At 36.5% G+C, this 18,525-nt stretch overlaps 2 protein-coding genes and 1 pseudogene across 2 annotated transcripts in view; all 3 read right to left on the reverse strand.

Annotated features, from left to right (window-relative positions):
- The window catches only part of LOC143367031 (uncharacterized), a 426,392-nt gene that overhangs the window by 249,814 nt on the left and 158,053 nt on the right, over positions 1-18,525 (reverse strand). The window lies entirely within an intron of this gene.
- Positions 363-947, reverse strand: LOC143367262 (uncharacterized). Its single transcript, XM_076808899.1, has one exon. The coding sequence runs from the start codon at positions 945-947 to the stop codon at positions 363-365; it is 585 nt and encodes a 194-aa protein (XP_076665014.1).
- Positions 1,955-3,818, reverse strand: LOC143367263 (uncharacterized; annotated as a pseudogene).

The following is an 18,525-nucleotide window of genomic DNA, read 5'->3' on the forward strand; positions in this document are numbered from 1 at the left end:
CGACATCGTCCGAAACAATTTCTGATGCATATTGGTTTGCAAAAAAATGTCTAGGATAGTCCCCACCCTGGGTTAGGTCTGAAAAATTTTCGGGTGGGCCAAGTTCTGAAAGAGATATTTTTCGAGGGGTCAATGCCTCCCTCTGAAGAATTTCCGACGGTGGGCCAGGTCTGGAGAGGCCTCCGCGGCGGCTCAGCCCGGACTGATCCCCTCCACGATTACGGCTTCCCCCACTCCGCGGCTCGTGCGCGCGCAACCGGTCTTCCTCTCCCCGCAGGCCCCGCGCCCATGTTTCTCTCCGCCGCGCTCCCCCGCGCGCCCTCACTTCCCCCCGCCCCCGCGCTCCCCTCGGAGAACCTGGTCTAGAATCCCCATAGTCTTACTACTCTTGACCTTTCACCCGGTAGCTCATGCACCCGGTCCGCAATTTCGGCTAACTTCACCCCGTCCTTATCGGACGTCGCCGCTAAAACCAGCTGCGTCTTAACTGGAAGACGATTCTTCCACATCTTGGTCAAAAAATCTTCGTTCACTGCCGAGCCTGCTAACTCCTTTAGGTGACGCCAAAATTGGGTGGGCGTCCGGTCACCGATCTCCTCCGTCTCCAATAATTTTCGGACGCGTGTTTTGTCCGAATCCGACAAGCGTTTTATTAGCTCGGTTTTGATGGCATTGTATTTCTTGGTGTCGGGTGGATTACAAATAATGTCCTCGACTTCTTCGGCATACTTCCCGTCGAGTTGTGCCACCACGTAACCAAATTTTGTCCCGTCCTTGGTTATGCGCGCAATGACGAATTGGGCCTCCAATTGGCGAAACCATAACGACACTTTCTGGGGCCAAAAAGTAGGAACCCGTATGGGAGCCGTCGTAACGACCCTGACTTGCTCGGAATCTTGTTCTCCCGCAGCCGTCGGTACAGTTGGCTCTTCAGTATCACCCGCCATTTTTGCACTCACTACGTGTCAACGCACAACCCGCAGTATCACGTTTAGCACTGATCACGTCGGGGTCACCACTTTGGATACTGGGGCACGAATGTGAAATGAAGCACGAATATATATGTAACAATAACAACATATATTTAACGATTAACAAAGTGAATACAAATAACTTGTTAAAATGAAATGTCTGAGGAGCACGAAGTGTTCGGTACGAAGTCCCGGAAGGTTCTGCCCTTTTTTGTCGGCGTTTGAAGAACGCCCGAAAAATTAAGGGGGGAATTTCTTTTTTCTTGGTCAAAAATATCGATACTTTAGGATTTTTTATAAACAAAAATGTAACATTAATTAATTTTAAACTTTGTATATGTGTTAGTTACACTTTCATCGTGTTATATAAATTTTTTCAGTTCAGTTCACTTAAAAATACAGTTTCAGTTGCCCGTGAACTAGGACGCTCCGCACAATTGCTTCATTAACGGTTGACATGATATCTGCCCTCGAGTTCATCTGAAATCAAAAATTCTAATGAAATTTTATTTTATACACATATAATTATCGTTTGACGTACAATGAATAAAAAAAATATATTTTTCGAGAAATGGTAACTGTTTAAATTCAGATGTTCGATTTTTTGCAAAAAATTACCCGAACTTTAGATAATTAAAAAAAAATATACAACCTTTCGTCTTGCCTGTAGGTCAAACGATAAAAGAATTATTTCTTAACATGCAGTTAAAATTTCAAGTTGATCGATCCAGTACTTTTTTTTAAATCATGTCAACCAGCTACGAAAAAGTTGTGTCGAGAAAAACGCGTTTAAAGTTTGTAGTGCAGTTACTGAACAAATATCAGGTACTTACAACTAATCAGCTATTCCAGGTCCGCAGATTATTCCTTCCTCTTGCTCGTCGAATTGATTTTTTTCTAAATTTGCCATTCTAGCCTCTGTACGGGCCTTTTTCGTTGCTTCAAGGCTTCGTCTCGCCGATCTTTGTAATCGCCATTCATCTCTAGTCGTGGCGAAACTTTTGCATTGATCTCCAATAACGATACTCAATTGTTTTCAGTCCACAATGAAGGTGTTTGGGGGCAAGTCGCCAGAGCGACGAGTTGAAACTCTCATTGTTATTTTGAGTTTCACCACCCAAACACCTTTCTAATAATTCTTTTGAAGATAAATCTTTATAAATTGATTTTATTTCTTTTGCAACGTCTTTATGAAGTGGTGGCTCGTGGTTAAATTCTTTAAGAGTACCTTCAGCTTCAGCTTTACGCCATTTACACCAACTACCAGACCCCTTTGGATAGTACATGTGTTTGGGATATTTATCTGAAGATATTTTATAATATGTTGCCCATATAGCTTCGTACATGTCATCGATAGAACCTGAATATCTTCTAATAGCTAAACCATAGTACACTGTTAATTGTTTAATTAATTTATCAGTTAATTTATTTTTTCCTCCGAGTTTCTTGGTCTTCTTTATGTTTCTTAGCCGCGATCCCATACGTTTCTCTACATGACCTACACATTCTTTTTTCTTCAATATAAAATCGTCACCATATGGATTTTCCTCGAGCAATGCTTTAAATGTCTTTGTATCTCCATCACCAATATAGTTTCTATATCTTATTCCAAAATATTCTACAGATCGCAGGAACATTTCCTTCATGCCATCCACTTTCATCTTTCCGGCCGACCCGCTATGGTTAGCATTGCACTCGTCCTTGTGTTCTTCCATCCACAGGTCGTATTCCACCGTACCAGATTTTGATTCCCACACTTTGCAACCATGGCAATATGAAGATTTCACTACGATATCGATTATTTTGCTAGAATATTTTCCAATAAGTGCTGTGACTCCAAATAATGAATTGAATCCTCTCTTTTTCCATGTACCATCGCCGGAGACTGTGATCTCTGCCATCGGGTTCCCATTTTCAGCATTTTTTATTTTTTCCTCTTCTACTGCTTTCCTTCTCAAAATATCAAAAACTGTTTTAGCTCCAGAATATATACTATCTAAAGAAGTAGAGTGGAACTAATTCCTTGGCAAATGTCCATGAGGCCACAAAATGTATTTAAACCTTCTTTGGCAACTCCCAACATTCTCAAAACTAAAATAATTCTTCTATTTATTTCATAGGATTTACCATCGATCAAAGGGCACGAATTTATATATTGAGAACCACATTTACACTGTATTGTGATTTAAAATCCTAATCCACGAGAATTAGTTTCACAAAAATTCACTTGTCCTTTACACACTTTATATACAACAAATTGAGATATTGCAGTGAAAACTGATAAAAAAGCAATAATCCGATATCCATGGCTTAGTTTCACAGTAAAATCTTCAAGATTCGTTGATGCTAATTTTTTAGCAGACGTACTCGCAAATGAAATTTCTCTTTCACGAGTATGAATATTTCTCGTGAATTTCCTTTTTTTAGTTCTATCAGCACGCGTAGAACTTCCTCAATGCTGCTTTCTATCCATGGCACTCGTGTTCAAATGAAGTTATTTAACAATAAAACTGTGACAAAACAAAACAAAGAAACAGATCATAAATAACTAATAACAAAAACACAAATAACAGTTTAAACAATAACACAATAATATCGAGATTCACAGGAAGAGAGCGAAGTGCACGTTTCAAAAGCCGAAGACATTCTGCTCGTTCCAAGCAACGTAAGCGAACAAATATCTCTAAAGAGTTCAAGAGGATAGAGAGACTTTTCCTTCTCACATCTGGAAATTGTCTTTCGACACGTACTTGTAAGCAGACCGTAGGTCTGCTCCGCAGCTGTTGACACCGTCCTTCTAGGCCTAACTGCTCAAGAGTCAAGGCGAACGAAACGAAGCCACTAAAGATGTCTTTGTCAAATTATGCTAATGTCACTGCAAATACATTTGAACTTGGCTGTTAGAAAACTACAACTCCAATATCATAAACGTTTTACAACAGTACCATGGATTCTGGTAGTATCGATCGCTCGATCACTTGCCGCCAAATATATACCTTACTTCAAAAGTCCATAACTTTGAAAATTGTATGAATTTTGACTTAAAATTTTGCAGAGACATTCCTACAAAGTTAAACTACAAGATTCTGTAAAAAACAAAAAATCGATTTTTTGACCAAAAAAAAAGAAATTCTCCCCTTAACGAACGGGGAAAACAAATTTCCCACGCGCCCCATGGTTGCGGAAGAGGACACGCTGTCCTTAGGATTTCACTGGGGCTCTGGCAATCGTCACTTTTATTGCCCTAGCCCCCAAGCTCGACCACCCGCAGTAGGCACTCGAGCAATCGTCCGTTTTAGGCCTAGGAAATAAATAAAACTTTCTCTCGGCCTACAGTCCGCTACACTATCCTAAGTCACTTATTATTTCCTAATAAATGTTAGAAGAACATTGCTCGTCGTGCAGCTTCAGGTACGTTACAATGGTATCCAAAATTTATTCGATTGTCGAGGAGCATATTTCCGCAATACAACAAAAGTTGAAATTGTATGGAAAAAATATGGATTATGCTGTTTCATAATTATTTAAACATCCAGTTCAGATTTCACGTGAAACAACGAATTTTAGAAAACATTATTAATATTTTTGTTTATAACTTTTTTCTAATTGTTTAAACAATTGATAAAACTTTTACCATTTGATAGATCTAATTAAAAGAAGTAACTTTTGGCTTGAAATTTCTCTGTACGTGTGACTCCTTGGTACCTCTACGTTTTCGATTATTTCCATGATTCGATCCCAATCTTTTTCCATAATTTCTATTTCCATTCATTGTGGACTGCGAGGACGGTTCAGGATGTTTGGTGTAGGGACTGTAGAACCGGTTTGTCCAGGAGTGGGGTGAACCTCTACCGACACCTGTATATTTTGTATTGCCTCGAAACTATCGGTGGACAGTTCCATTTCCACTGGTTCCTCTCTTGGTGTGATTCCCCTTTTTTTTCTTCACCGGTTGATTTGACGATGTGGTTGTCGAGGTTTTAATCTTCTTTTTCATTTTCCTTCTTAATTGTATTTGGGTAAAATCAAATTCAGATGATGAAGATGAAGATGATTTATCTCCCCTGGGTTGTTTCATGGGGTTTAGATTTGGGGATCCTGGACTCGTGGTGGTTTGGGAGTGTGGTCGTTTCCCTTTTACATGTAACGGAAGTGCATTTCCTGGATTCCACGAGAGAGCATCTGCATTCGTTTTGTACTTCCCAGGCTTGTATATGATCTTGTAATCGTATTCAGCTAGTTTTATTTTCCAACGCATGTCTTGATGTAGGATTAGCCAAAGTATGGAGCCATTCTAGTGGTTTATGGTCCATCACTAATGAGAATCATCTTCCATATACGTATGTACGGAAATGCTGTACGGCGTATATTAAAGCGAGTAATTCACGTTCCGTTGGCGCGTAATATGTTTCAGCTTCATTCAATATCCTTGTGGCGTATGCTATTGGTAGATCCTTCCCGATTTCTCCTTGACTTAGAACTGCGCCTACTGCGTAACCTGAGACGTGTGTAGTAATTATAAAAGGTTTATCGAAATCTGGATATTGTAGTATTGGTTACTTGCATAATGCGTCCCGTAATGTCTCGAACGCTATTTGTTGTTTAGTTGACCATTCGAAACGGCGGTCTTTTCTCGTTAAGTCAGACAATGGCTTTGTAATCTTTGAAAAATCTTTTATAAATCTCCGGTAGTATCCGGCTAAACCTAAGAATTGTCTTATGTTTTTTGGTGTTTTTGGTCTCGGGAATTGTTTTACTCCCTCTAATTTCTTAGGGTCTGGCCTAACCCCTTCCTCGTTAATAACATGTCCGAGATAACAGACTTCCCTCTTTAAAAATTTGCATTTTTCTGGTTGCAGACATAGGTTGGCCTCTCTTAGTCGTTTCATTAGCCTTATGAATTTAGTCTCGTGCTCTTGAAGTGAGCTGGCATAGATCACTATATCGTCCAGGCATACGAATAATTCTATTCCTTGAAACCCAGTAAGTACTTGGTCCATTAATCTTTGAAACGTCGCGGGGGGCGTTCTTGAGACCGAAAGGCATTCTATTGAATTCATAATATCCATAATGTGTGGAAAACGCGGTTTTATGTTTGTCTTCCGAATGCATTGGTATCTGATGAAATCCCGATGCTAAATCAAATACTGAGAAATACTTTGCGCTCCCAAGTTGATCTAATATTTCTACAATGTCCGGTAAAGGGTAAGCGTCCCCTATTGTCTTTTCGTTTAATTGTCGAAAATCAATTACTATCCTCCAGCGCTTGTTCCCTTGACTATCTTCTTTTTTGATTACTGTAAACAATGGTGAGTTGTAGGGTGAAGTTGAATGTTCGATTATTTTATCATGCAAAAGCTCGCTTATTTGTTTGTTAATTTCGTCTCTATGTACTTGAGGATATCAATACTGTTTTACATACACAGGTGCCTTATTCTCGGTGATTATTCTGTGAGACATAGCGTTTGTCGTCTCTAATTCACGCCCAGGGAGGTGGAATCTATCTGCGTACTGTTCGATTAAGTTTTCTATGTTGGCTCTTTCCTCTGGATTTAAGTGGTCGAGACGTAGTAGGTCTAGTATTTGTTTCACGTTGTCTGAAGATCCCATTTCCCCTTTGAATTTTATTTCCTCGTAAGGCTCTATCTCTATCATAGGTATTTCTATTTTTATTTCCTTAGAAGATGTGTTAATTGCATATAAGTATTGTTCAGTCTCTGTTTATCTGGTTTACGTTAAACCGATCCCTCTCGAAGAGTTTTACCACCTACTGAGGCGTTCCGCTAATTAGGGAGAAATCGTCATAGCCACGTAGTTGCGTTGCGCCGTTAGGGTTTTATTGCTGTCATCCAGCCGGTTGCCGGTCATTCGGTTCCTGTTTTTTCGAGTACCGACCCTTACCGTAGTTGTCCTTGAATCGGTTTCCGCCTTCACTCAAGAGGTCCCCAATGTACATCCTCGTTCCTTCCCACAATTTCATCCCTTCCTTTGCGACCCAAAGGCGTTTTGGGAATCGACTTAGCAGGGAGTCAACTAAGAACCATCACTACGACAACACCTCCGACCATTCGTAATCTTAACTTTTTAGTGGATTAAGGCAGTTATTATTCTTAAAATATATTTATATTTAAGTGTATCCCACGGCTCAATTATTCATCCCGAACAAGTTCTATTAGAGTAGTTTCCAATAGGACATTCGTTCCTGGTAATCGAAAATACGGGATTTACGATCTCGTGAGGTGTAACCGCGATAATCGGGACGGAACAAGTATCCTATTCCGTCATTATTTGACACTATAGCGTCTCCCATTAGTATATCGGGGTGTATATTTAGTCTGGGCACGTATCCCGTTTTTAAAGTCGAACTTTGAATTTTAATTGGTACTTGGTATCTCATTCGGGCTGGTATTATTATTTCCCCGGCTTTAAATGGAAGTAACTCGTTTCCTATCATGACGCCTAGCCTCGAATAATCTATAATCGCCCCATTTTCTCGAAAAAAAAACTGTTCCCTAAATTCCATCCTGTGCGAGAGGCAAAGTTTTGACTGCATGAATTTTTACTAGGGTAACTCGGAGTAATATGCCACAGTTAACTTTGAAACGCGATATCTCACAAGTATAAGTAGATACAGGGAAATAGATAAAACCATATGAAAGTGTAACTAATTCTATATATTGACTAATAAGTAAAGATATATAACTTTTATAGTTTAATGAGAAACGTACAAATACAAAAGTCCTCGAAAGTGGCATATTACCCAAGTGGTGGGTAAATATGCCACAACAAGGTCTGAGGTAATATGCCACAAGCTTTGAAGTGCGAACTAATCACTCAAATTTTTGAGAATCAACAATATTTTAAACTATTCAAACTATTAGTAACTAATAGCAAATATTTGAACTCAATAAAACGTAACATATATTTGAAAAAAGCTATTTCTAACAAACTAAACAGTTCCAAATCTCTACGCAGTCTTCATGGACCCACTTTTTGCAACAAGTAGTTTTGACCCAGTCACATTTAGGTCCTTTTTTATCGTAATAATATAGTTCACATATTGCAGAGTAGTTGTCATTTTCTTCATCAGTCGAATTGTCATAAAAAATATCTATATTCTCAAAATTTGTTCTATATTGTAGTACGAGCCTCCTTCACCATTCGAATGGCTCCCTTTAAACTTTCGTCTGACCAAGCAGCACGGTTTGAAGTTCGTACATACTTCTTGGACATGGTTCTAATACGAAAAAAACAACACGATGGCATTAAATAGAAAGAGTTGTAAAAATATGAGTTTCTGGCATATTATACCGACAAACATGTGGCATATTACTCCACATGGTCATAAAAAGAAGGATTGAAAATCTCTCCACAAAGTACATAGTAGTAACGGATGTGCGAGAGGTTATAAAATTTGTTTGTTAATATACTTTATCATAATCTATTGATTTTTTGTATAACTATTCACACAAATGTATAATCTGCATTCTAGTTACAGTTTGAAATTAGATCAAGACGATACTTTTATAACTTACCAGGATTTACTAAAAATAAAATTAGGTAAAAACCAAAATCTATTGTCGTCTTAGCAGTTACACTAAATTAAACGGAATTAGTGCAAATGGTAACGACATCTGTGCATTATTTAAAAAATTATTGAGAAGTAGCATATTACCTGCGATGGCATATTACCCCAAGTTACCCTTTACTATGTATCCTCTACATGAAAAAAAAGAAAATCAAACTGCGACTGCTTAATACCAAATGTTAAAAAATCAGGATTACCTTTAGATAATCGTGAAAAGAATTTAGATTTAATGTGTTTTCTAGATTTACTTCCATTTGGTTCTAATGGACAATGTCATGAAAGTAGACCGATCAAACTTCAAAAGCACGAGCTTGTGGCATCCTCTACTAGTCTCGTAGATTAGTAAAGGATGCCGGATGCTTAAGACAATCTTAGTCTTAAGCAACAACTGATAATACCGCCCTTAGAGACGGGTATACCAAATATATACTCCTCAGTGAAATGCCGGCAAATGCGAGCGGTACTCGAGAGCCCTGAATGATCGAGCCCTCGGCTACTTATTCCCGCCCCGGTGCTATTTCGCAAGCGAGAAGCGCTCGCCCGGTCGCCGCCTGGCGGTCGCGTCGTGAACTACTATTATTTAAAAATTCCATTAAATTGTATCAGCAGACTCTCCTTACTTTCTGCCGCCATTCTGCTGTCAGATCGTAACATCAGAATCTGCTCGGTATCTGCCGTCTATTTGCCGTCAGATCGCGCTGCGCAGGGTCTGCTCGATTTCTGCCATTAAAATGTACCAGCAGACCCTGCCGCCAATCTGCTCGCCGGTTAAGGCAGTATAATATGTTGGTTTTCTGCTGTCAGTCTGCTTTCATCATCGAATATAACAAATCCCGTATCAAATATGTAGCCTTTCTGTCACAAACATTTGTACTCAGACGTTGCGCAAAATCTGCAAAACGGACGTGGCTGACTGGGATTGGAGTCCAATTTAAATTCAATGTATTTTTCACTTCGAAATACATAACAATATTGGCGTAGACCGAGAAGTGATTTATCTTGTATGGCACAACATTACGGACCTACGATATGGTTTCTAACGTTAAGTCCTAGTGAATGGTTATGGGACGATTTAGGTGAATATATTCGTGACGCAAATGGGTGGCAAGACTCTTCGTGAAGCACTAGTTTACTTGTTGCTAAAGATCCTGTATCAACATCGAGATTTCTTGATAATAAATTTCGAACAAATCTTTCTTTTATTTGTTCAGAAGATTCTCCGATTAATAAAGTAACACACTATTTCTGGCGACGAGAATATCAAGGTAGAGGTATACAACATTTTGATTTATTAATCTGGTTTGAAGGTGCACCAATTTTCGGTGAATCTTCTATCGAAGAAGTCTCTAAATTTATTTTACAATATATAAGCTGCAAAATGCCACATGAAAATATTTTGCCATTATTGCACAGACGTGTTAATACGCACCAACGACACAAACATAGTGATTATTGTCTTCGTGCTAAAAAAATAGGATCTAAAGTTATTCGTAGGTGTCGTTTTGGGTTTCCTCGACCTGTTACTGACTCGACTTCGATAGCAGGTAGAAAACAATTGAAACATAAAAGTAGATTATACGAACTTCCTCGAACAAAAAATGAAGTTGATATTAATGATTATAATCCTGTTATTCTTACTGCATGGGAAGGCAATGTGGATATACAGTTTTGGTGAAAAATCGACATTGCTCACTTGGTACGTTACTAAATATTTGAATAAAGCAGGGAAAAGTGAATTGTCTGATTGTGATTTTGCAAATAGTATAAATAATAAAAATGAGTCATTGGCAAGTGTTCTTTGGAATTCTGCTTTACGATCCATAAGCAATAGAGAATGTGCAGCTCTTGAGGTTGCTGATACATTGCTAGGTATGCCTTTATATGGAACTGATTGAAATGCAACTATTAAATGGTTAGATGTGAATTCTATACGGCATAGAAAATTAAAAAGTCGTAGAGAAATTAAAGCTCTTGATGGTGAATCTACAGATATAGTTTGTCCATCTTTAATAGATAATTATTATCCAAATAGATCTGGAGAATTAGAATCTGTGTCTCTTTATGAATTCGCACAATGGTATGACATCACGACAATCAAACCGAGAAATAATAATATTGAATATTATAAATTAGATAATAGTCATTATCTTAAACGGCGATAACGAGAATGTCTTATTAATCATTATAGACATAATTCTTTATTGCTTATGTTTAAACCATGGCGGGAATTAGAGGAAATTAAAAATAGTTGTGATACTTATATGGAAGCATTTCATAAAGTAAAACTACATCTTACGAAAGCATTACAATATCACGCAAAACTACAAGAATTGAAAAATGTTTTTGAAACTCCACAAGAGTTAGTTCAGCAATTAGATGAAGAATAATACAATTATATAATTATAGTTTGTGTATGTGTGTGTGTGTGTGTCAAATAATATAAAGATATTATTGTTCAATGATTTTGTATTTTATTTTTTTTTAATAGAATGTATAACTTTCGCATTTTCTATCGTATCAGCATGAACGTTTCAGTAACATACTGCGGAGATTTTCCAGATGAAAATGAATTTAAACACGGTATAAATCGGATTATTTTTAGCATTATTAGATTAGAAATGTTACATTTATATTTAATTATCTAGTACTGTTCTAGAAATAATCCGATTTATACCGTGTTTGAATTCATTTTAAACTGGAAAATCTCAGTAGTATGTTACTGAAAACGTTACGTTTTACATTTTATAAATACATAATCCATCGCAAGCAACACTGTATGCCTTTCAAGCCGAGGCTCGAACGGAGATCAGAAGCCGCCGCCGGATAGCCCGGGTCCTTAGCACGAAAACAGATCGCGCCGGTTCGCATAAACACCCTGCCTTATTTGAAATTTCGAAGCCTTCGAATAAAAGCCGAATAAACTACGGATAAAGATGAAAACCTTATTCGATGGTTCGAATAAACGTTCTTCGAATAAAAAAATTATCTTTCGCCGTCGAATGAATTCACTTGAAATAAATTTATTTATCCGTGGTGTTTGTAATAAAGATACCTCGTGTTATTCAAAGCTTCGAATAACAGAAAAGTATATCCATTGAGTATATCCAGATATTATCTTTGCCCATCTTTATTCTCCAGCCGCTTCGCCATGATCAACAGACGCGGTCGCGTCTGGAAGCTAATTCCCTTTCCCCCTCTACCCATAGGCACACTGAGCGACCATGTCTCTATACACGAATGCTACTGAAATGGGTGCGACCCCGCAACTATTTTGGCCTTATTATCTTATCTTAGACATAGTTCCGGTGTTTTAACATGAAAAAAATTCACAAATTATGAAAAAAGCGATGAAATCCCCCCCCCCCCCACATATACATGACTCATGTATGAAAGGAGCTACTTTCCTTTAATTCTCGAAAAAAACTAAAAAAGTGCAGATGCAAAGATTGTGAAATCAACTTTGCTAATTCCAATTGTATACAAATTAATTTAGTGTTCAGATTTTCAGCTTCGGTTTTAATTAATTAACGGGTTGTATAAGAAAAAAATCCGCATCTCGCTTAATATACTACTGACTTTGATTCGTTTAAATTAGTCTCTACCAAGTTTTTATTATCTATGATCGTAAAATGATCTTCATACGGCCCGCTAATTACTTAAAACCGAAGCTGAAAATCACAGCACTAAATTGATTTGTATAAAATTGGAATTAGCAAAGTTGATTTCACAATCTTTGCATCTGAACTTTTTTTTAATTTTTTTCGAGAATTAAAGGAAAGTAGTCTTTCATACATGAATCATGTTTAGGTAGGTGGGGGGGGGGGGGGTATACGTATCGGCAACTATGTATTTCCTAAATTTATCGGCTAGCTTGGATTTCCACCGGTTCTGATGCTATATGGCGCGAATATATCATCAGTGCCGGTTGTAACGGTTTCAAGCGTGACGTAACGCTTCTTACAGGATTTCGGGATTGGTTCGAGTGGCGTGTGATAAAGAATTAAAATTCAAGAACAAGAATTTAACTTAATAGTGTTTATTCAGGAAAACACTTCTAAATCATACAAGCAAACATAAATTAACGCTTTATAATTTTAAAGGAATTAGAATAATTAAATAGGTTGCGACTCTCGGTCGGTACAAAGAAATAAAGTTGATCGTCTTGGGTTGCCACTCTTGGTCGGTACAAAAGAACGCCCGTTTGATCGATCAATTTAGTATATTGTAACTTAAATGACTAATAATGACGTCTTAGTCGATTGAAGGAGTTAGATTATGGATATTGACTCTCGGTCAATGTAGAAGGATAATAGATTTATGTAGTAGTTTAGGATTTAGGAATTGAATATGTTAAGTTGAGATCCGTTTTGAATTGTTCTCCGTTTCATCAGAGGCAGGTTTTGCCACCTGGAATAATCTCATTCCCTCGTCGCTTAGGAGTAATATTACTAACCTGAGAATTATGAATAATAATAACTTAGCTTCATCAACTAAGTGGCCTACAAAGCGGCCTCCAAGGCAGAAACCTCTCGCTAAACCTGGCGACTATGGCCTTAGTTTAAACGATAAGCATAGCCAAGTGTCCAGCAAGGCGGCCTCCAAAGTTGGAGCATAGATTTATGTCGGGATCAGCTATAAGCTTTAAATGATCCTTTTGTGTTGAATTGTTGAATATTGAATTAACGAATTGAATGCTTGAATGAATATCTCTGGGTTATCGTGCCCGTATTTATACATATTCTGGATCTTGGGAGCGCACCAATAGGAATGGAGTTCGACTATTACGCGTCAATCATTCTCGACTCGCTCGATCCGTTCTCCAACCAGTCTACGAATGGACTGGTTAGTGCGCAGGCGCGCGTGGAACGCTCGGTTCTCCCACTCATCGCTATGCATATTTCTCTGCTCTCGATCCTTACTCTCGCCGATCCGCCGATCGACTGAGGATCGCGCATGCGTTCGATTCTCCCACTCTTCCTCACTCAATTCTCTCTTTCATCGCACTCGCGTCTCGCGATACTCTGAGCTAATGTTAATATTAATACTAAACACACCTTATAAAAGTAGGAATAATAAGAATATAATAAGAATATAAGTATTTAAGTGCTTATTAATTAGTTTTATTAACGTGAAAAAGAAAGGGGCAGTTTTGGGGGTTTGTTACACGGTGTGGGAGAATCCTTGAAGCCTCATTCTGTCATTTCTCGAGTCTGTCTCAGTACACGATTCATAAATTCATTATTATTTCCACGTACGGTGCTTATTAGCATTCAAACGCACCAAACCTACCTGCACGGATGTCTACTGGAGGCAACTATACCGGCAAAAACTTCCTTCTTGCCGAATCCACGACGAAAGTTGGTTGAAACGGTTTGTTTACTCATCGCGTATACGTACACGCTTTTCCTAGCTTGTGTGAGCGTACGCACACAATCAAGGCCCGGCGAGACGGCCCACAGTGGTTTGAATAGAGGAAAAAAGTCATTTTTTGAATGTTAAGTACACAGAATTTTTTCAATACAATTCCATAGTAGGATAGTTGAAGCACCAGAACCAACAAGAATTTTCTGTAGATACCATTAATTTGTAAGGAAATTATAATATGAAAGTTGGGGAACAGAACACCTGCAATTTTGAGTTACAAACGCACTATCTTTCAAGTAGAATTTCAACTACCTGCAAACTAAAAAGAAAAACGCAATTTTGTAATTTGATTATGTTCATACTGAACATATATATTACATGAATTAAGTCAATGACACCCTCGTTGATTTCAGTAGGACATAAGTTGAGCAAATAGGGTAGATGTTCCAATTACCGTGCTTTGATGCCGACTTGCTCGGGAAGGAATTAATTACTGACTTCTCTTACTTTAATTTTGGTTGGTGAAAATTTATATTGGTGTTTTGAACTTTTCTCTTTATTCAGGCATTTTTTCGGGTTGAAAATGTTAGTTTTTCATATTTTTTTTAATTGAAATTAGAATACATGTTTTTGTCCCAATTACCGTGCCCTGTAAAATGCGATGTCCCTATTCCCGTGCCCCCAATTACCGTGCCCTTTTTTTAATAGCGTTCTCGCGGTTAGGTTATGTCTTTCAACTTTGAACTGTTCAAAAAATTTTGTTGCTCTACGAGAGGTGTTTTTATGTAATTTTAATATGACCTTTTCATTACAAAAGCTAAATATGCAAATATAAATTTCTGTTCACCCGTTCTGAGAAACGAAAGTAAGGTTAAGTTTAGCAGTTACAGAGGGAGCCAGTGGGATTCGAGGGGCACGGTAATAGGGACAAGCGTTAAATTCCTGTCCCAATTACCGGATTCACTTTAAAAATACGAAAACATTTCAAAAGTGCTCATTTTGTAATTTTTTCATAAAATTTGAACCTTTTATGATATAATAAACATTTTATATAAGTGCAAATCATGATAATAATCAATTTATTCACTTCTGTAAAGTACGTGTTCCTTACCGTTTCCGGTAAGGTTTTAGGTAAATTCATCGAAATCTTCGTATGCTTTTTTGAAATTTTTTTTACTATGCTTTAATTGTTTAAAAATGCAACCTTCTCGTTTGTAACACATACATTGATAGTTTAACTTCATTCAAAAAAATTCTTTCCTTATTTATTTATGCGAGTTTTTTGCACGGCTTCTTTAAGCATAAAGGCAAGGTAATTGGGACAGGGCACGGTAATTGGGGCATCTACCCTAGGTATTTTTAACAATAGAATCGAAGTTTAATTAGACATAACTTTTTCGCGATTTAATACTAGTGGTGCATTATACCTTTGGGTACATAACCAAACAGGTTTCAGCTGCGTAAACCTGCGGCTTTGGAGTAGGGAGCATTTTTTCTATAAATTTTATGAATAAGTATTTGAAGTATCTTGCTTCCGTTTTTCATAATATCGAAAAATGTTTTAGACAAAAGTTGAATAGTTTCTAGGAGACCATAATTTAATATAATTAGTTTTTTATATGTGGACGCATAAAGGGCATATGTATGAAGGTCACCGATGTTTTGTTAAACGGAACTATGTATTTATTAATACATTACTGGATTCAGTTCGTCATTTTCTATGACACAGTATTAACCTACTTATGTCGGAAAACTATTAGTTTAGGAGATATTTTAATTTAATCAGTAATATTGACATACAAATATCTATATATTTTATTAATTTTTACTTCATATTTGTAATCAGCGACCTCAAAAATCCTGGGATACCAAGTTTTGTATAAATTGAAGGTTTCACATTGATGCTATCATATTTTTTCCTTGATATGGGGATTTCGCACCACTGTGCGGCCCCCTTAAGTGGCGACCGGTCCCCGTTCGTCTCAGAATTACGGTCCCCGATTCCCGACCGAAGTGCAATTGGTCAGGAGCTTCGATTCCCTTTTGCATCCTCTCACTATTACGGTCAGAATTTCTCTCCACTTTCGTTACGGTTACTGGTTAGTTGACCGATATGTGACCGGTCTAAATTTCGGTTTCTACTTCGGTCTCGACACTTTGGTACTTACTATTACGGCTAGTGTTCCTTCTCAAGAATGCTTTCTCAAGAATTTCACGAGAAATTTTATAATTGCTTATTTCTTATTTCTCAAGAAATACTATAATTTCTCGAGAAACTTAAATCTAGCAAAAATATTACAAATCTCATTTATTTTCGTAAATGAATGTATTACTAGTTAATCGCGAACGTATAAACACATCTATAATTGAGGGCTCGGATGCAATAAGGGGACTAGCGCTCGAAAATGGGAAAAATAATTGTCCAAACGTTAAGAAATATTGGAAAATTATATGTTGTTAAACTGTATTTTAAAAAATATAGTGTTGTAAAGCTCGCCACGACACACCATTTTTCTATTTGCAGCTTGTTCATCCAATCATTAGTATTCGAGATAAAAATTATAAACCAAAAAAAATTCTTCGATCAAAATCATTATTTCTTTAAACATAAATTGCGATAACTTGAGTAAATATTAACGGATCGTTATGAGGCTTGAAACATAAAACTCAGAAAACTCTAGCGAAGCCGTGAAATGTAAGCACAAATCTCTTATGTTAAAAAATGTAATAATATTTAATTTAAAAGTAATACTGGACATAACCCATGTCTTTCAACGTTCGCCGTTAAAAAGTATCGAGGGAATTTTGAGGTACATATAACTTACAGCGACAAAGTTTTTTCTTAATATACAAGGAAGTTTTTCACCAATTTTCATACTGATCAATAAATAATTATAGAAGATACGACGATATATATAAATCCCGCGCGGCACCAACAGTCAGCAGCTGCGTACAATCGCGTCACACTGCAAAGACATGACGTTCTCACTATTATATGATTATATATTACAAAAATATATTGCGATAAAAAAAAATAAATAAAGAAGAAAAGATAAGCGAAAAGAAAATGAAAAAGGAAAGATAGAAAAAAGGAGAAAAAGAAAAATTTATAAATGAACAGAAAATTGTAAACAAAACAGTGTAAATATTGTAAATATTGCGTGTAAATACTATAATAAAAATGTTACTAAATATTTCGAAAATAATATCGCAATATTTTTTTGTAATATATAATCATATAATAGTGAGAACGTCATGTCTTTGCAGTGTGACGCGATTGTACGCAGCTGCTGACTGTTGGTGCCGCGCGGGATTTATATATATCGTCGTATCTTCTATAATTATTTATTGATCAGTATGAAAATTGGTGAAAAACTTCCTTGTATATTAAGAAAAAACTTTGTCGCTGTAAGTTATATGTACCTCAAAATTCCCTCGATACTTTTTAACGGCGAACGTTGAAAGACATGGGTTATGTCCAGTATTACTTTTAAATTAAATATTATTACATTTTTAACATAAGAGATTTGTGCATACATTTCACGGCTTCGCTAGAGTTTTCTGAGTTTTATGTTTCAAGCCTCATAACGATCCGTTAATATTTACTCAAGTTATCGCAATTTATGTTTAAAGAAATAATGATTTTGATCGAAAAATTTTTTTTGGTTTATAATTTTTATCTCGAATACTAATGATTGGATGAACAAGCTGCAAATAGAAAAATGGTGTGTCGTGGCGAGCTTTACAACACTATATTTTTTAAAATACAGTTTAACAACATTTAATTTTCCAATATTTCTTAACGTTTGGACAATTATTTTTCCCATTTTCGAGCGCTAGTCCCCTTATTGCATCCGAGCCCTTAATTTATAATACATCTTATTAATAACATTAGAACCTATATGAATTCCAATAGAAAATCACAGTACAGAAGATTCGATATTATTAACTGCTGAAGGTGCTCTTAAATTCTTATTTAAAAATTTAGAAAAATTGTATAATGAATTAAGTACCTAATGTGTTTCATGTGGCTATTAAAGAAGAAATGTAGAAAAGAGGAGATAAGACTGTTCTATCCCGTATAAAATTTTTGCATGATCCAGAATTTCTTCCAAAAGGGTCAAAAGACGCATTTTTTCATTTAACAGCCAAGATATATATCTATCTTGGCTGTTAAATGAAAAAATGCGTTTTTTGCAAAATCTGTTACTTAAAATATATCAGTAACAGATTTTGCCAAAAAAACAGAAATAGATTCGCTGACGCTACATTCGACGCATTGTGCTATTTAAAAATAAATTTTGAAAACAAAAAGTAATGTCTCGCTTTGTACAAATTTTGTATTAAACAAATAAATTCACCAATTGTATTTAATATCTATTTTTTCAATTACACAAGTTTTGTATAACTTAGACAGGAATAATCATTCAGTTAAAGTTTTCTTGTGTTTTTGATAAATATTATCAACATTATTCCAAAAATATAATTTTTGCAATATTTTTTTCAATTTCTGGAGAATTCCCGAGAATTCTCAAGAAATATGATCTCATTTCTGATTTCTCGAGACACAAAAAATATGGAGAAATCAGGAACACTAATTGT

The sequence above is a fragment of the Andrena cerasifolii genome, chromosome 3, assembly GCF_050908995.1.
Source record: "Andrena cerasifolii isolate SP2316 chromosome 3, iyAndCera1_principal, whole genome shotgun sequence".
Taxonomy (NCBI): Eukaryota; Metazoa; Arthropoda; class Insecta; order Hymenoptera; family Andrenidae; genus Andrena; species Andrena cerasifolii.

What these genes read in the sequence shown, in the direction of transcription:
- LOC143367262 (XM_076808899.1), bottom strand. Translation starts at nt 947, where the DNA reads ATGGCGGGTGATACTGAAGAGCCAACTGTACCGACGGCTGCGGGAGAA.